Raw genomic sequence first — 20,413 nt, forward strand, 5'->3', positions numbered from 1 at the left:
ATTTCCCTATACTCAGGCTTCTCATTCCAGAATAAGAGAGCTATTCATACCAAGGAGAGGTGTTCAGATCCTCTCTTTAAGATGCAAAGTTTAAAGTAAACATCTCATCTTTATTTGGAGATCCAACAGCCTTTCCCAAGGAAGGTTTATAAAAAAGTACATACTTTATCCAGTTCCAAGCCTAGTACAACTCCTTAGGAATAGTAGGAACTAGAGCAATGTTTTCCTGAGTTTAATTCAAAATATTTGCTAAAGGAGTATGATAAGACCACATGGAGAGTCCTTTACTTTCCTTAAGTTTCCCAGTTGTCAAATTTCCCTGATACAACATTAGCAGGCAACATTCTGTATTCATTGGGAAGGGGGAAAAAAAAAAACTGAACTATACTCAGCATGTTATGCTCCCAGTGATGTTGTAGGCTAGCAAGAAATTCACTTTATCTGACTTTTGATAAGAGAAACAAACCAGTAGTATTCCTCCCTTCCTCCCTTTCTCCCCTTCCCCCCTTCTCTCTCTCTCTCTCACACACACACACACACTCACACACACACACACACACACACACGTCAAAGTGTGTGGTTAAATTTCCAGAGTAAGCCATTTATATCTGAAATGAAGACAGGAAAATAATAAATACAAAGATTAAGTATTTACAATTGCAGCAATAACATGAGATGCCAGTAGATGATTAAACACAACATATTTACACTGAGGAAATAGAAAAAGTCATGCTACAGACAAGACCAATCCCAGGAAACTGGGATTCAGCTGATTGATGCAAGAGTCATGGCTATATCTCTGGCAATCAAAATGATTCTGCTCAGGTGGCCTGTGAAATGATGGGGAGCCCCAGATGGGCTTACTCCTTCCCCATTAAGGCAGTGGCATGAGGAACTCAATAATCAGTCCTTGGTTTTCCTGGCAGCAGAATATGGTATTAATAGGCAGAAGCTGGTTTTGGTGAATCCTCCCTCCAGCCCTAGTGGAGCTATGAATCATGCAAGGGTGAGATGACAAAGAGGGGGTTGAGACCCTTAAGACTAGCCTTTGGCAGGGCAGAGAGTTAGACAGAGAAGGAACTTAAGCTTTGACTTTCCCTTTTTCTGCCCTTCTCCTTAAGATTCTTCTAAGGGAGAATAGGCTAATATGCACATCTCTGACAGAAATATTTTGGATTCTCTTCTTAGGGGAAGGAAGAATCTACCCCCATAGTGTTCATAGTACCCTGGATAGTATCTGATAGAGGCAAAAAAGGATTCCATTTTATCTGACAGTCTTAGAAGTCAAGAGCTAGGAAGATGGGAATTTGAGTCAGAGATTCATTAATAGTGATAATGGGTCTAAGCCTACTATTTCCTTCCTCTCTCCATTTCTTTCATTTCTTCATGTTAACCTGCTTCTTCCTTGGAAACCTTTGACTCTCCTTCCTTGGGAATTGAATTTCAGGCTCTTCTCAAAATGGACTGTCTTCCCAAAACAGTAGGTACTCCCACCTCACACCTTTTCTTTTTTCTCCTCTTGGATGCTGGCAACACAGACCCCTGTTTTAGACATAGCTCCAGGAAACAAATAGTGGAAGCTGTTCCTTAGCAATCTGATAATGGAGAGAAACAAAATTCTTAGGAGAGGCTCTGCCAGATGCAGAGAGAGAGAGAGTGTGTGTGTGTGTTTCCTCCTCATTGGAGGAAAGGAGCCCCTTTTTCTAAGGGGCTAAAAGTTTACATTACTTATACATTCATTTATAGGGCTTCTGCCTGGATTCTATTAATGGTTTAACCATAACTTTTAGAAAATGAACTCAAAGAACAGTGTATATTTCCATTATATGCATGGGATCATAGCCCAGTATTTTGAATTGCAGTAGGTGCTTAATGGTGGGGAAAAATGAAAGAAAAACTAACAGGGAGGAATGGCAGAGGATAGAGTCCTTGATTTGGAGTCAGAAGACATAGGTTAGAAACTCAGCTGGGTAACTCACTTCTTGTACGACTAGGAGTAATTTACTTGACTTCTTTAGTTTCCTGATCTGTAAAATGAGATGGTTGGACTAGATCCTAAAGGTCACTTCTAGTTAGCAACCTATGTATATTTTTTAATGACCTAGTTGTCTTATCTAAACACATTTATTTAGATGACAGAAATAGATGATTTCTAAAGTCTTTTCCAGCTAACTCTTAGGATCCCATGGTTTTAATGACCAGGTAGCCTTGTTTAAAAGCCATTTATTTAGACAACAGACAAGTAGATGTCATTGGATAAATAAAAAGCCAAATTGTGGAGTAAAGCAGTGGTTAAGATACATGTGGGGGCCACTTAAACAAGCAGTTTCACTCATACAGGGAACAATGGCTCAGAACAAAACCCAGAGTTCTCTGTATCAAGGACCTGGGCAAGAAACCCAATTTCAGCTTCATACCAAGCATCACAGCTGACTCTCCTCTTTCTCTCAGCCCTTCTTCTTCCCTGTATTCCCAATGATGACTTGACATTCACAGCTGTATCTGAATCCAAATCCCCAGGGACCCCAACCACTCTTTGGGAAGACAGCACCAAAAGTCACAGAGCTGAGCCTAGTGTTGGTGAAATGGCTGGACCCAAGTAGAAATGTCCAACCCTGCCCCTCCCCTCCCTAATTCACATCCCCCCCACCCCCACAACAGAGCAAACCATCAGACTGACATCCACTTGGCTCTATTGCTCAAAAGAAGACAAAAGTTAAAATGAGGACAACATTTGGAGCACTCACTTGAATATGTGTAAGTGCTGAATTCACCAGGTCCAACCAAGAGCTGACTGCTCTTGGAGTCTCCATCTCAGCTGCCCCTTCCACTTATTTATACACCTTTGATGAAGTCCACGATTCCCTTAATACCCTGCATGTGACATCCCCCCTCTTTAATGGTAAATGTTTTGGAATGTCCATAGATAAGAAAATGGACTGTATGGAGGAAAGATTTCATGATCATGAGCATATATTTTCACCTCCGGATGTCTGAATACTCAGACCGTTCATCCTCCCACTCTTTACTTCCCCGGGATCCCTGACCTCCATGGCCCCCAGCTTTGCCCCGGATGTGGGCATTTAGGTGAGTCTTGCTACCTTTTTCCCCCTTGGCACCTCTGGGAGCATCCCTCCCACTTGACTCTGGGAGGTGGTATCCTGGATCTCCTGGATGAGCCTGGATGGTCTTGGATCCTTCGGTCTGCAGCTGTCTGTTGGGAGTGGCTGCTGGCTCCCCCTGAGTAGCTGAGGTACAGAAGCTCAATATGGAACAAAGGCTTCCCCAGTTCTGTTCACACTGAGCCTGCACACTTCGGGTGATGGCCTCCTTCACTTCTTCCCCACAGGTCAGCAGCATGTTCACCAGGTCTACATAGGGTCTGGAAATGCAAGTACAAAGAAGGGGCCAGATGCCCAAGGTAGGGAAGAAAGAAAAAGAGAAGAAAACAGACACTAAGAATGAAATAAAACAGCAGAAAGTGCTTAGGAAACTCAAGTATAAGGGCCCAGTCCACCCTTCCCCAAACACTGCATGGGTGATAAAAGAACAATTCAATCCATCCATGCCTCAGCTTTTGCTGAATTCTTTTAGAACTGTTTTAGAAGAGTGACCCTAGTCAAATCAATTAGACAAATTGATCCATCATAAGTAAAACCAAGTGTTCAGTGAATACCTAATACCTATCCTTGGATGAGTAACTTCCTTGGGTTTCATTTTCTTCATCTGGTAAAATAAAGGGGTTGGCCTCTGTAGCCTGCTCTACATCTGTGATCTAAGATGTAAGGCATCATGCTAAATGCTGGAGATGTGAAGAGATATGAGACATGGGCCCTAACTATAGGAGGCTCATAATTAATTGGAATTAATTGGAAAGGAGAAAAGATATGCATGTGTGTACACACATAGTAATTGGGCCATACACACACACACACACACATATGTAATACATACATATATATACACACACACATATGACATACATAGGTATACTTCTATATACATAAATGTATATATTTATATATAGTTAATGGAGGGGAGAAAAGGGATATATTTATATACAAATATATGCACATATAAAATACATCCCTTTTCTTTCCTCCAATACACAGATATGTCTCTGTGTGTATATGTGTATACTTTTATATTCATATGTGTACACATATCTACATGTATGTATATAAAAGACCAATATTATAACTGATATTTATACAATATTTCTAAATTGCTTTCTAGAAATTATTTAAGACTCACAAGAGCCTTGTGAGGTAGATACTATAGATATAACCCTCCCTGCTTTATAGATTGGGAAAATAAGTCTCAGAAATGATGGATAACTTGTCCATAGGCACAAAGTTAGTGTTATTGGTAGACTTGAACCCTGGTCTTCTTGACCATGAATTTCCACAACCCTTCAGTAACAAGACCAAATACAGTAAACATTAAATGTTGACATTTGAGTGGCATGGTAAATAGACTGAAGGAGAAACCCTCGTTCAAAACCTGCCTCAGATACTTCTTAGTTATACAATCCTGTCCAACTCACTTAATCTTTCTCAGTCTCAGTTTCTTTATCTGTAAAAAAGGGATGTTATTAATAATGATATCTACCTCATGGGTTCTTGTGAGGATCAAAGGACAATATATGTAAAGAGCTTTGCAAACTTTAAAGTGTTATAATTATTAAAAAAATAAATGAATAGCAGAAACAAAAAGTTGCTTTGTTTGTGAAATGGAGATACTATTACCTGTTTGTGAGCTGGTTGGAAGAGCTAATGAAAAAAAAAATCACTTTAACACAATGATTTATAGTTTACAAAATATTTTCCTTGTAAAGTAGGGTTATGAATGTTATCCACCCAATTTTAAAGATGATAGGATTTGGCCTGGAAAAGACTTCTCATATTATCTAATTCAAAGCTTTTAAAACTGTGGATCACAATCACATATAGGGTTGTGTAACTGAATGCGGATGTTGCAAAATTATGATTTATTATTAGTAAATATTTGAGCACATGCCTACTTATATATCTATATAGCTAGAGTTGTGTAAAAATTTCTAGGATGAAAAGAAATCAGGAAGACCTAATCTAGTTACCTGATTTTAGAGGAGATGCAGACCCAGAAAAAGGAACTGATTTGCCAGTATCTGATTGTAAGGTAACCTCATCTGTCTTGGGAAAGGAATGCTGGATTTTTGAGAACCCCCCTGGAAGTCTTTAAATAAAGTGCTACATAGGGTTAGCCAAACCCATACATATGTGGCTTACTTAGTCCCTGAACTCATAAAGGTTGATGTTCTGACTTGGGTACTTACCAGCAGAGGATTTGGATAAATCAGTTTGGTCTGGGGCCTTTCCAGGATGAGGAGAAGGAGGAACGATTAGTCCGTGGGGGTCCATAAAAAGAACACAGTATTCTATGTTGACACACTGGGGTCTGTATCCTCGTGCTGACATCACTGTGGGCAAATCATAGCCTCTCTGACCCTCCATTTATAAAATGGGGGTGGGAATGCCTGCCTGCTTTACCTCACAGGAATGTGGGGAGCAAAGTAAGCCTCTGTAACAATTAAAAGGGCTTAAGAAATGGCTGTAGTTATTCGCTTTAATTCCCTGAGACTGGAGACGTGCAGAATGCCTATGCTGAGCTGGCCTGAATAAGGGCTAAGTGTCCTCAAGCAGAAACATTCAGTTCTCTGGCCACTCCACCTGCCTTGGGTTACGTTGTTAGGAAAACAGTGCCAGAAGAAGGAATGGCAGAGCTGTGTGAGCCACCCAATACCAGGCACAATGCCTCCTTCCCACGTCTCAAGGCCAGTCTGGGACAGTCTCTTGTTCAACTCGTAGTGTTTGCTTTTTGAGGTTTTCTTAGCCCACAGGGGCTACAATAGCCCAGAAGGCCAATGCTATCAGGAATGTGGCCAGCCAGGGTTCCTAAGTTATCCACTTCTTCACTTTTTGCTTCCCAGGGCCCTTAGTACTTAAATATTTCTGTTCTGACCCATTATTTGGGTCATAAAGTTCACTTAGGAATGTGTGATCACTTAAGAGAAGGAATAAAACTGCCTATGGTACACTGTAGTAGAAAAAGCACTGGGTTAGAATTCTGGTCATTTTATGCAATAGAGAGAATCCATAAGTCTTTTTTCTTGTTGGCTCTGCTATTTTACTGTCTGTGTGATCTTGGGGCAAGACTGCTTCCTTTTCTCTGGGCCTCAACTCCTTTAAACTAAGGAAAATAAAGCATTTAAATAGCATCTACTATTTGCCAAGTACTGTGCTAAAACCTCAAACAATTTTTTTTTAAAATCCTAAACAAATATTAACTCATTTAATCCTCAGAATAACATTGGAAGTAGGAGCAGATGTTATTCCCATTTTATAACTGAGAAAAGTGAGGCAGGAAGAAATTAGATGACTTATCCAAGATCATATAGCTAGCAAGCTGTCTGAAGCAGCTTTGACCTCAGGTCATCCTGTCTCCAGGCCAAAACGTGCTCTATTTATTGCACCATTTAAAGTGGGAATAAATGGACTTTAAGTTCTTGTCCAGCTCTGAATCCCCAAATAAAGCAATAAGGACCTGTTTTGTGGTCTTAGATCCCAGCTTCTTAAACTGTGGGTTCCAATCTCATATGGAGTCTTATAACTGAATGTGGGGGTTGCAAAATTATGATCATCAGTATATAGTTGATTTATATATCTATTTTATATACAAAAATTTCTCAAGTGAAAAGGGTTGTGAGCAGCAAATGCTTAAGAAGCCTTATCTTATATTATAGTTAATACTTATATTAAGCAATGGCCAGACTTGAATTTTTGCTTGTCATGTACGCTACACTTTGAGATCCACAAAGGAATTAAATATTATTTAACATCCATCAGTCATTACCAATCCTCAAGCTTCACTAGAGGGAAAAAAATCAAAGCCCTGAGAAATGAGGCACTTTTTGCAAGTGATAGCAAATGGAAAAGACATAGAGACTCTAGACTTGCTATGGATACTTTGCTGCTTGACCCAATAGGGAGCAACCCACAGTGGTACAGAAAACAACACTGAATTTGGGATCAGAAGCCCTGAGTTTGAATGTCTGGCCAATTATTCTCTTTACCAGCTGTGTGACCTTGAATAATTCAATTTCTTCCTCTAAGCTTCAGTCTCTTGTAAAATAAGAAGACACTTCTGAATTGTAAACCCTTTGTTTGTCCTGACAGTGCAATATTTAACAGAAAGAGCATCAAACTGCATTTAATGAGCCTCTAATTGCAAATGAAATATCTATGGGAAGCGGAGAAATGAGACCCAGTCCTGCTTGCATCTGGGGCTGCTTAACTCATCCATTCTCCATATTGAACTCTTAGAGGCAGAACAATGTGGTGGAAAGAATGCTGGCTTGGAGTTCGGAGACTGAGTTTAAATCCCAGCTCTGATACTTATGAAGCTGAAGCTGCGTAGCATTGGGTAAGTCATTTTACTTATCTAAGTCTCAGCTTCCCAATTATTAAAATGGGGATGATAATAATAGCCATGATACTACTAGTCATAATTCACTACCTACTGTTTATGGTTGTTGTGAGGGAAAGTACTTTGTAGCCTTGGGAGTTATTACTGTAACTCTATTTTCTGCATTTTACTGTCTCCTTTTCCAAGGAGAGAGGTGGAGTCAGCTGTAACCATCCAGGTTGTTTGGCTGATTTCTATTCTTCAGCAGGGGGCATTTTGCTCAGTTCTTGGCAGCCCACGGAGGTGACTGAGAGTATGGGCTAGGCAGCCCTATTCACTTAGCTTGGAACTCTCTGCCTGACAAGAGCTGCGTACTGTCAGGGTGTGCAGAACACAGCTAATCTAAGTTGCGTCTTGAGTTGGCGCGATGCCTTCTCATTCTGCAGCCTCGGTCTGTGTCTAATGACAAAGCCCAGCTCCCTTAACTGGGTGTCAGCGAGGCTAAAGGATTTAAAAAAATACTTGGAAGGAGACGTGCCTGGCAGCTCCAAACCACTGATTGTTGCCAGCAAAACAGCAACAGTGTAACGGCTGGAGAGCCAGGGTGGCTGGGGCTTGGAGGAGTGTCTGATGACACCAGAAAAGTTTTTGGTTTTGGGTGTGTGTGTGGGATGGTGATGGTGGAGGACAAAAGAGCAAAGACACTCACATTTCTAGAGTACTTTCTCTCCTCACAATAATCTGGTAAAACTGGTAGTGCTGGGATTATTATTCTCATTTGATAAAGGAGGAAACTGAGGCACAAAGAGGCAAAATGATTTTGATAGGGTCACACAGCTTATAGGTATCATAGCCTCCATCTGAAATCAATTCTGTACAGTTCTACAGAAACAAGCTTTGCTCCAGACTGAATTTTTTTTTTTTAAAGTTTCTTTTTTTCATTTAACAGTCAAGAAAAGGTTTACCAAATGTTCTGCTGATGAAGGAAGATTGAGTGAGGAAATGGGCTGGTAGGTATTCTAAGAGTGACTGTTTCCTTGATCTCCACATGGAGGATTGAAATCTTTTGGTACTCATTATTCTAGTTGTGGCTAGGGGTCCCAGGCTACACTGACATTAAAACAGGCTCCTGCCTTTGGACTGATAAAACAGACATCGTTAAGTCTGCAGGAAGAGGAGCTGGGTTCGAAACCCTGGTTCTGACACTTACAAAGTCATGCTATGCTGGGCCATTAATTTCCCTGAACTTCACTTTTCTTGGCTATCAAACAGGGACAATAAAACCTGGAAATAATTTTGTCAAGTTGTCATGACAAGATCCTGCTGAAGGCCAGGTTTCCCCACCGGGGTTTTTACATCTTTTTAGAATCTCTCAGTGTCCCTGAATACTGAGGGATCCGTGCAGTTTGTCCCTGGGAGCCCAGAAATAACCCCATGACATGGGGGTGGGGTAGAGTCCCTGAGGAGATTCCTAATTCTTCAAAATGGGTCAAGCCCTGACCTACATTCCAGATCCCATCAGAAAACTCACACTTTTAGGGAGGGCTCCATCATTCTTTAAAAAGCAGACAGTAGTCCCAATCAGAAAATTTAGCAATACTTGTTCAAAAATTTTTAATTCTAAAAGAGACCATTCCAGAAAGACCCAAGTTTCTCTAAGATATAGAAGAATAATAGAGACTTCTAAGTTAACCTTCCTATTTTCAATGCTTGGAGTCAACATTTTTGTTTCCTAAATGATGTGTATTGGTCATGCACGTGAATGAACTTGCTGAGTGTTTTTTGGCCATGAAGACTATTTGCCTCTTGTCTTTCTTAAGAGTTTTGAGGGACAAGCTCTCATTCCCAGAGCTGCTTAGAAAGGAGAGAGTTTCACAACTCCCTCTTCACCTATCACAGGCATGTGCAAGAGATTAAAGAAAGGCCATAGTTAGGAACTCTGAAATGGCTTACTTATTTGCTAAGAAGTGAGCTGCCATCATGGGCCAGGGAAAAGGCTTAGGAGCAAGATTTGAATTTGCTTTCAACTCATCTCTCTGAGTGCCTCAGTTTCTCTCACTGAAAAGTAAGAAGCACAACTTTACCATCTAGAGATCATGTGAGGCTGAATAATAAGGAAACACTTAGAATTTACTATGAAGATGGAAAAATTATCATCCTTCAGGGGAAAACACTTGATGATTTTTTTTTATCGAGTTTGTGGATTTTCCCCATACTACTAGATACTCTCACTGGATGTAAGGACAGTCTGTTCCATGTCCCAAGGTAGGTTGCCCCACTCCAGGACAGATAGATAGGATTTTTACATTCTCTTTTATATAGGGTTGATTCTGGAGTCCTAGGTGACATTAGTGGGAACAAATCTTGCTATAAATCTAGGCATCTTAAGTCACGAAAAGATACTGAGATTTGGTGGGTTTGAATTGCAAACAGCAAATTTCAAGGCTCTCAAATCACTAGTAATTACTGGAGAGACTTCTGAGGCATAGTAAAAAGAATACTGCATTTGGAATCTAGAGATCTTTCATAAACAACTCAGAATCTCAGTTTATTTATACATAAAATGGGGACAAAAAAAAATCTGTACTACCTATCTTACAGAGTATCATGAGGATTAAAGAGATCCAGTATAAAAACAAATGGGTTGTAAATTTAAAGTACCTATTAATATTTTTTAAACATACTAGGGGTTAAATAAATATTTTCTGAATTGAATTAAATTATAACATAAAGGCCTGCTATTATTTGACCTACTTGATATCCATCCTGAATCTATTGATCACTCTTTATTTTTCAGAATAATCACACCCAAACATCTCACTTCAGAATTAAAAAAAAATTTCCCTTTAGTTCCTGATGAGTTTTTTTTTTTTAAGTAACTCTTTCTGGCTTTCTGGGAGAGTCTGGGTGATGGTGATAAAGGAGGAGTAACTTCTAGTGTGTGGGACTTTGGGAATGAATTCTCTGGTATAGCCTATGACAAATTATATCTCTTTTTAGGATCCCAGTTACATAACAGGGATCATGTCTTTTATTTCATAAAGCTATCTTACTGTCAGACAAGATACTATTTGGTTGTCTTACTTTTAAGAGTCCTTTAAGGTCTTAGTTTACCTAAAAAGAAGTTGAACTTGGCCTGAATTCTTATTGGGCCACTTACTACTTGTTTGACTTTGGGAAAATCATATCCCTTTTGGGCTTCAGTTGCCTCCTCTATAAGATGGTGGGCTTGGCCTAAATTATCTCTATGGTTCTTTTAGTCTCTAAAACTTCTGATGTTATGATGGGTCTAGATTAAAGCTGTTTTGTTGATTTAATCTAGCAGTGGCTCATAGGATTTTATTAGAATAACCAGAGTCCTATTCTTTTTTTTAAAGTGACACCAAAGTGAGTGATAATTCTAAGGCCCTTTTAAAGACTATCTTAATAATTGTTTGAGTAAAACTTTCCCATCTCTGAAGCTTCTGGATTTTGAAAAGGTAGCTGATACTTCTTACCATCATGCAAATGCTAATAGGAGAAAAGGCCTGAAGGTGCCATTAGGGCTTTTGGGTAGAAAATTGTAATCCTTTCCTTTTTTTCAGGAAAGGTAATTATTCAAAAAAGAGGTAACCTTCCTTCTTTCCCCCAACATCATCCCCAACCAGACCAAAGCAAGGGAAACTCCTTTTGCTGCTAAATTGTGACTAAGCAGCCAGAACTCACTCGTGCACTAGCAGATCTTTGAAATGAATCATCTCCACCATCACTTGTATGTTCTCTTTGGCAGCAGAGCAGAGGTTGTGTTTTAGGTAGCATTCCCGTTGTAACTGGAATACCATCTCTTTGATGGCTGGGCACTTCCGGCTGATGCAGCTGAACTTGTGCCTCAGAGCATGGGCTTTACATTTCAGAGCATCTTTGATGAAGGATTTACCCTGAGCAAATAAAGATGGGAGGAAAAGAGAAAAAAAAAAAGTACACATTGGAAGATTTAGATTCTTGTACTCTGTCACTCATAGATCAAGAGCTGGTAGTGACTCTAATGACCTAGAAGCCACTGAATCCAACTCTCATTTTACAGATGAGGAAACTGAGGCACGGAGAGATTAAGTGACTTGTCAAGTTCACAAAAGCAGTAAGAGTCAAAATTTGAAGTCAGTTCCAAAATCAGCATTCTTTCTACTGACCTCCATTTTCCTGCTATATAACTTTGAATAAGTGTTTTCTTCTCTCTAAGTTTCCTTCCACATAAAGTAAAGAATAGAACTATACAATGTCAGCGCTAACATACTATGATTCTATATGTTCACATTTTGTATTTGTTTTTTCTGGGCCAACAGCTGTAACAGTTTCACTTTAGAATAATTCCATAAGTGAAATATTGTAGTGGGGAAAGTAACCCAGTTGGAATCAGGAAATTTGGGAGATCTGGGCTCAAATTCTGGTTTTGATAATTACAAGCTGTATGACCTTGGACAAATAATTGAAATTCACTGAGCTTCAGGTTCTTCATCTATAAAATGGCTAATAGCTATTACCTAGGGGCAGCTAGTAGTACAATGGATAGAATACCATCAATGTAGTCTCAGGAGGACCTGCGTTCAAATTTGGCCTCATAAAACTCTGGTCAAGTCACTTAACCCCCACTGCCTCCAAAAAAATTCAAACCAAAACAATAACTACTGACTTCCCAGGGTTGTTTTAGAAAAACAAACAAACAAATAAACAAAAAACCCTCACAGTGCTATTTTAAAAAAAGCTGTTGTCATTCTTATTAGTCAAGAGGTGTGGCCAGCTAGACCTTGAAAAATAGAAAGGCTCTCTACGGCTTATTAAAGTCTTTTTTTTTTTCCCTAACCATTGCAGAAGTTCTCTCTGATGGAAGCTCCAGTTATATCTGACTCTAGGCAGCTGTAGTTTTCCTCAGAATGATCACTGGTCAGGTTTATACCTACTGTCTTCCCACCCAATCCTCCCTCAGGGTGTTCCTCCTCTCCCTCCCTTCCTACTCCCCTTCTTCTCCCCCTCCCCACCCCCCCAGTGGAAGGTTCCTTTTGCATATGCTCAGATTGTTCATGGATTCCTCAGTCAGCTGTAATGAATCGCCTTGCTCTTTTTCCTTCTGCTTCCATTTTCAGTCTCAGGAAGAGGTATTAATATAGGCTTTTCTATCTTGCTGGAAAACCAGCTGGAGTAGAAAGAGCACTAGCTTCCACATCAGAGGGACTAAGGTCAGACTTCTGGCCCCTTCTTATTGCCTCTGTGACCAAGGATGAGACATTCTCCATTTCTGAGTTTTAGATTCTTTCTCTATAAAATGAGGGAGTTGGATTGCATGACCTCTGAGGTCGCTTCCGGCTCTAAATCCTTATGATCCCTCCTGCCTAGGACACTGCTTCCCTAAATCCCCAAGAACTTTCCTCCCACACCTTCCGGAGGAAAATTCCTTTCCACTGGAAAATGATCCCTATTCTTTTAAGCTATTAGAATTGTTGTCTCTGTGACACTTGCCTGGCAACATCTGGAGATTTGAGCTACCCAGATGACATGGGCACTCCCCCTCCTCCTCTCTCTCCCTGCCTTGGAATGGCCAAGCCAGCCAGCTAGGCACACATCTGGCCTACAGTTCTCTTTCCTGGCAGCCCTATTGTTCTCTTCTTATTCTAGAAAGGAGACAGTTGTTAGGGGTTTCAGAAGGGAGTTTAGAGCACTTAGTTCCTTTATCAACCTCCATTGGCAGATCAGGTTTATATATCAAAATTTGCCCAAGTCTTTCCATTACAATAGCAATAAGCTGTTGCAGATGACTTTACCTCATGGTTTTTAGATAGACACAAGGAGTTACATAGGAGTCAGAAAAGTAAGAAGATTAAGGTTAGAATTCAGGGGCTATTCAGCACATTTCTATGGTTCTCTCTTGGAATCAATTGTAATATTTGAATATATTTTCTTTGCAACAGAAAAAAATTTATATAGTTCTTTTTCCTTTTTCCTTGGCTCTTTGTTCTTCTTTTTCCTCTCCCTACCTTGACAGCTTATTTCCTATACACCTCAAGAAATAAAAAGATCAGTCATTGTACAGAGTAATAGGCACATCTGAAAACCTTCTGGAAACTGAAATTTCTAACTTTGAGAATTATGTATGGGTATATATAGATCTTGAAAATAAGATTCTTAGGACCATAGCAATTAAAAAATACATCAAGTAATTGCCTTTCTCTTCTGCTCCTTTATTTATCATTATTTCAGTGTTTTAGGGATGTGTGCAATATAAAAATTAAGCATATATTCTGCTACTCTGTTCATTGGTGAAGAAAGCTAGTCTAGTGGAAAGAACATTCAATTTGAAATCGAAAGACTTGGGTTTGGGACCCATGTCTGCCATTATTGATCTTGGATACTGGATAAAGTGTTTGCTTCATTCCTCTAGGTTTGCTTTCTCAACTCTAAAGTAAGACAGTTGTGACTAAATGAATTCAAAGATCCCTTTTGGATCCAATTTCATATTATCTCTCCATGCCACAGTCTTTGGAGAATTTCTAGGGGAAAACAATTTCATCATCTGGTGCTTAAGCCATTTCAGTTTTGCTAAGTTGTTCCAATACAAGGACAGACACGAGTCTATTACCAGGCCTTCATGCAAAGTCCTCTTAGCCTGGTAGGGGTGGCCAAAACTTTCATTCCACTGGCAAAGCCTTTTAGAGCTTGGGGCCAACTGTTAGTAAGGCATCAGACCAGAATCTTAGTAAAGAACCACTCTACTATGCTTACTAATTCCAGGGAATGTCAATCCCGTCTTTGTGTACCAGGAGTGATGGGGAAGTAGAGCTTCAGAGCTTATCTCTTCTACTGTTGTTCTTTTGCCATCTCTCCCTGCTGCCTCTGACGTCTCTTAACCAGTACTCCAGCCTCTAGCCTGCAAGTCTCTTTTAGACTATTTCTAAGGAAGGGTATATGATGCCAGTTACTTCTCAATGCCAAAATCAAGGGGAAAACATCTGACAACGAGAGACAGCACTGCTTTGTATGCATTGCCTACAGAATAACACCAGCTCATGGCTAAGGACTTTCTAAAACTACACTATAAACTTCAAGGTTAAGCCAAAAGTAGCTGTCCCATCCAAATGTTTTCTTCTCTTCCCAGTGAAATGGGAGAATAGGTTTACAAGACTTAATAACAGGATGCTTTAACAATGTATAAAATGGTCTGGGGAGAAAATGAAGGCAAGGGGCCCAATGTTATATGCTTTCTGAAAATATATTTTTATTGCCAGTGTCAGAGCCAATTTTTTTTTTCTTTTTTGCTGTTTGGCTGCAATGCCCTATGTAGTGAAGTTGTTTTAATTCCTATTAACATGAAGCTAGTTGTTGTATATTCTACCTAGATTAGGATTAGTTAAAGTGGAGAACTGAGGGCAGCATGGAGATTTCTTGGGGGAAGATAGAGACAGAGGAAGGCAAGAACCATTCAGATTGTCCCAGTGGGGGCAGTGAAGATATGGCAGAAACAGAGGAGTATTTCTAGTTAGAAAATCTGGGTTCTAATTCTGGCTCTTAATAGAGTCCCTTCCCTTTCTCCTGCCTCAGTTTACTTATCTGGAGGGTGAGATGGGAATGAATCAAATGATGTTCTAGGTTCCTTCCCAAGTCTAAAATCCTACCATGCTAATAAGAGGGGACTTGTTTGTATGACTTCTCAGCTTCAACTAACCTTACAAAATGAGCTAAAGTAGCTTCTAAAATACTGTGTTACTGGGATCAACAGTGAGGCATCGTGAATCGAGCACTGAATTTGGAATCAGTAAGATGTACAATTAAAACTGGATGGAAATGTCACATAATCTCTCTGTGGGTCAGATTTCTTATCTATAAAGTTAGGGATAATGATATATATATGTATACACACACATCTTTTCTAGATTTGGACTCAGTTTGTTATTAGATTGAGAATATGCACATTTTTATATTGGTTATGATACAATAAACATGCTTGTAAAATATTATGAAAACCTTAAAATGTCTTATAAGTGCAAATTATCATCATAATCATTGCCCTTGTGTTCTGAAAGAAATTATAATTGTTCTCTTGTATTTAATAATTTATTGTTGAATTAGAACCAAGGTGTTTTTCTACTTTTATCTTGATTTTTGACTAATATATTATATTTACTTAAGTTTGTAATATATAAGAACTCTCTTTTAACACTTTAAAACTCTACCAGGAATTTTGGAACACCCTATGTTTTCTGCATATTTGGAGTCATTAAAGAATATTACTATTCTCAAAAAAAAATACTGTGTTAGACTAACATCCCTGAACTGTATGGTTGCGATAGTGTGTGGGAGCAGGAAAGGGAGGGCATCAAGTTGGGGTGCCATCTCAGGATTTCTTTTGCCTTCCTGGGTGTGCACTTTTTGTCCTGAACTTAGTCTACATTGTTCAGATTCCCAGATGATTGCTCAACTCTCTTTATTTCACTTTGCTTACGCACATTCAGCCTAAGAGCCCAGAAGGGTTTAATATAGAGTCAATTTTGTGACCCCCATAATACTTAACTGAGCACTAGGGGAAGGGACATCAATTTCTGCTTTTAAATTTTTATGAAATCTGCAAGATTAGATTTTTTTTTTTAAAAAATGTTTTTCCTATGAGCATTTCACAAAACTATTTACACCATACATTCAATGACATATCAGATTTTCTTTACCTGGGCATCAAATTTTCCAGCGTTGTGTAGGAAGGTCATGCAAATATCATGCAAGCCTCGAATCTCACAGGAGTTGTTTTCAAAACACTCAAATACTCCACATCCCACGTCGCCAGCATTCACCAAGCAATGCTGGATTTCCGCTAAAACAAAGATTTCAAGACAAATCCACATAGATAGTTAGACTGAAGAACCAAGGAAACATGAATTAAAAAAAAAATTCCTAATGACTATTTCAGGGCATGCAAAGCACAGGAAATTGGCATGTATAAACAAACTCCCTAAAATAAATAAATTTTTAAAACTCTAGTTATTTGCAGAATTCAGACCTAACCTGCATTATAAAAATAGTATCCATAAAGGACAGTGTTCTGCCATTCCATTTCATCCTACCATTTTCACTGAACCCTTAGAGGTAATATTTTGCTTTAGAGCAGATGGTATTTTAAACTCTGCTTATTAAGTCTACCAGGCAAGTATTTTTTTTTTTAAATAGACTCCTTACCTCCCTTTTACATTTGCAATACTTCACCATTTTGGTGGTATCGGTTAAATAAAACATTTGTCTCTATTTAGATCTGTAGGAGCTGCTGCCTATTAAATCCCATCCATTTCCTGCCTGGCAGAAAAGGATCTCTGCCAAATGGAGTTTCAATTCAGCTTTATGATTCAACACCTAAAAATTAAAACAAAATTCCTATTAAGGCAGTGCCTCGAAAACCATCTGCATTAAAAATACCAAGCTGGCGGAGCTGTGGTTTGCAAGGAGCTTAGGAAGAGAGTCAACTTGGGGGCAGCCTTCAGGGCTAAGTGAATGATGCCCAGAAGCTGAATGATCTACTCAGAGGCTCCTTTAATTAGAACTCGAGAATGCGACAAGATTTCATTTAATTTTCCATAAACCCCAGCAGTAAGATACAGCTCTCTAGATCCCTCTTTCCCTTTCTCCCTCTCCCCGTTCCTCCCTTGTTCTCTCAGGGCAACAATTTCTTTTCTTCGGAAAGAAGTGAGAAGAAAGAGATTGCTTATTCTTTGTAAATTAGATAGAGGAAAGAGCAGTGAATTTGGAGTCAGGAGAGCTGGGTTTGAATGGTAGGCTCTCTAATCACTATCTGTAAGGGCAAGTCATGTACTCTCTCTCCAAGACACAGTTTCCTCAATCTGTAAAATGATAACATTAGACTATCACCCTTTTCAGTTCTAGGCTCTATGGGGACATTCCAACCCCAGTCCCCTTTAATCTCATTTAAATGGTGATAAAATGAAATCAAGGCAGGTCCACAGTGGAGCTGTGACAGCCAGCTCCAAGATAGTCATTAACTCAGGCAGCACCTGGGTACATAGGACTGAAAACTGATAGTGACCTTAGAAGATAAGTGCTATAAGAGATCTTATAGATAACTGCCTATCCCTTTCATTTTACAATCCTAGAATGGGTAGTTAAGGAGCTTGCCCAAGGTCACATAGACAGTAGGAAAGAACCCAGTGCCTCCCTCTAGCTCCAGTCTGCTTTCTCCACCACACTTGGTTGCCTCATGCTATATTAGGAACTATATTGTGTTATTCTCTGGGAAAGCTTTACAAGCAGCCCTGGAGGGACTAGTGGTTGGAGTGGCGACTGATTCTTTGTCAAGGTTTGTTTAGGATCTTGAATTTGGAGAGGTAGGGCTGGAAACTCAGCTGAATGAAGTCTATGTTTGGCACATGGATGGAAAAACCCCTTTCTTTTCCCTCCTCCATAACCTCCCTCCCCCACTGCAGTCGCTGGGTGCAGAGAATGTTTCATGCTGCTGGGCTTCACGTGTGACCAGCCTTAATGGGCACTCGTGCATTCTATCTCGCACGGGGTTTGAACTAATGCCGCTGCAGCATTTACACGGTTAAGGAAAAAAAAAAGCGTCCGGGGGTGGGGAGAGCGAAGAAGCTGCAGGAAGCTTTTCTTTCGCTCTGGGAAAAGGTCCAGCCCCGTGCATTGCACGCTTGGGCTCTTCCAGGAGGCTCGCCCACGAGGGTTTGAGGCGCAGCGGCAGCAGCAGTCCAGTTCCCGGTCAGTTGCATCATTTTTCTTCACTCTCTGCTCTGCACCAGAGAAGAAGGCAACGGCCGATTTTGGATCCGATTCCGCCTCCCCCACCCCATCCCCAACCCTTTGAGCTGTGTCTGTACCAAAAGCCGGTAAGAACCCATGGTCCCCGGCTCAAGAGAGCGAACTAAGTTAGCTGCTCGCACACACAGCATCTTTCCAGATGGAAGCCCAAGGCGCTGGGCTGAGTTTAAGCGAAGTAGGGGCAGGAGCCAACTTCCCAGAGCGAAGCTTGCGCCTGATGCCCGCAGTCTAGGATTGGGAGCCACGCTCCTTCACACCGGACAGTTGCCCAGGGTAATAGGGCTACAAGGTAGAAAGAATATCAGACATCCACTCCCCCCTCCCTTTTTTAAGCAAATGAGGAAACTGAGGCCAAGAGGGAAGTGATGCTGCTGCACTGTTATAAGCTTCCTTGAAGCTTTCAAATTCGAGAACAGCAGCAAGCAGCCCTACCCCAATCCAGGCAGCTCATTGCCACGGCAACACGTGAGGATTCAAGGCTACCGGTGCCTTAGCATTTCTGTGCAGAGGAAAAGTCGGAAAGCCGCGAGCAGTGTGCCGGGCGATCAGGGGGTGGCCCAGGAGAGTTTGCATGCTAAACCGCTGCTCGATAACTCATGTTTTCTCTAGGGTAGAGAAAAAGAAAGAGAGGAGGGAGGGAAGGAGAGGGGAAGAAAGAGAGAGAGAGAGAGAAGGATAGGGAGGGAGAGGGAAGAGAGGAGAGAGAGAAGGGGAGAAGGAAGAGAGGAGAGAGAGAGAGAGAGAGAGAGAGAGAGAGAGAGAGAGAGAGAGAGAGAGAGAGAGAGAGAGAGAGAGAGAGAGAGAGAGACACTCATGCACCCATTGCATTAAAAGGGGAAGGGGTTGGTTGGTTTTGGAGGTGGTCACAGACTACAAAACCCAGCTTCTTTACAGTCACCGTAAGCACCCATGAACCTACCTGTGTTTTGCAAGGAGAGCCGCCCTTTCTGCGGAATGGCTCTATCCTGCGTCCCTTCGGGTGGATTAGTAGCTTCAGTCCCCAGCACCGGATCGAAGCTGACCAACACCAACGCCAGGGTCACTAATTGGATGAACCGCTCCACACACATGGTTGCAGTTACAAAGCTCCCGCTCTGAGAACCTTTACTCTTTGTGTTCCCTTCCTCTTCCTTCGAGTATTCTCCTCCTCCTTCCACTCTTCCTCCTTCTCCTTTTTCCTCCTCCTCCTCCTTTCTGACTCCAGAGAGTGCTCGGAAAGGGAGCTCTGTAACCTCTCTTCGGGGAGCATGTGACCCGTGCCGTTGCCAGAGCTGTGGAAGTGCCCAGGAATGGAAAGGATGGTGCTTCAAATATCCCTGGAAGCTCTGGTGTCACTTGAATGAAGGAGTCGAGCAGGTGTTACCCCCGAGCCCCGACCAATCCCAGCCCCATCCCCGTTTGACTATATGGTCAAGGGGCGGAGCTTGTTCCTAACTACTACACGCTAATATTAGGAAGAACTTGCAGACCTGGGTGCTGCATGCATCCACATCTATACGCATATCCTTACCCACCTATATATGCTCATAGAAATTGCTGATAGAAAAAAAAAAAAAAGATCACAGCTGTTTCGAATTTACCTGAGGATCCGGGCTTTAGGGCCCAGAAGCAGAAGCGGAAGCCGGGAGACAGCTCCAGTCCTTTCTGGGATTCAGTGCTACTGATTCTAGGAGAGGAGAAACAGCCCGGTATAGCTCAGTGCTGTATTTGTAGTAGAAGGACCTAGGTTAGAATGCTGGCTTTGCCTTTCATCATCTATGTGACCTTGAGCAAGCCCCTTCTCCTATCTGGTCCTCAGTTTCCTTATCTGTGAAAGGAAGGCATTAGGTTAGACGGCTTTTTTTTTTTTTTTTAAGGTCTTTTTCAACTCTTGATTCTGTTAGATGCAAAAGAAGATGTGGGTCTGCATCTTTGGGAAAGTTTCCCCGGCTCCTAGTCATTAATTCATAAAACCTCCAGCATGACCGAGGGCAAATTTCAGCCGGGTTGCTGGCAAAACGGAGCAGCTCCAGAGCACACTAATTCTGGTCACTGTTATAGTTTGATTTGGGGGTTGGGGAGAATGGTGGTATGAAGAAAATGTTCCTGGGCAGAAAAACTAGAAATAATATTCTGTTTGAGCATCTCCCCCTCCCCTGCTGGTTTTACTAATTGCATAGCTTTGGGCGGG

At 41.0% G+C, this 20,413-nt stretch overlaps 1 protein-coding gene across 1 annotated transcript; it reads right to left on the bottom strand.

Annotated features, from left to right (window-relative positions):
• Nucleotides 1-580: 580 nt before the first annotated feature.
• Nucleotides 581-19,900, bottom strand: STC2 (stanniocalcin 2). The gene is made up of 4 exons (XM_051978918.1): nt 19,163-19,900; nt 16,137-16,279; nt 11,152-11,363; nt 581-3,382 (listed from the first exon to the last, which is right to left on the bottom strand). The coding sequence occupies exons 1-4, from the start codon at nt 19,311-19,313 to the stop codon at nt 2,980-2,982; spliced, it is 909 nt and encodes a 302-aa protein (XP_051834878.1). The 5' UTR covers nt 19,314-19,900; the 3' UTR covers nt 581-2,979.
• Nucleotides 19,901-20,413: the final 513 nt, after the last annotated feature.

Source organism: Antechinus flavipes, chromosome 2 (assembly GCF_016432865.1).
Source record: "Antechinus flavipes isolate AdamAnt ecotype Samford, QLD, Australia chromosome 2, AdamAnt_v2, whole genome shotgun sequence".
NCBI classification, from domain to species: Eukaryota; Metazoa; Chordata; class Mammalia; order Dasyuromorphia; family Dasyuridae; genus Antechinus; species Antechinus flavipes.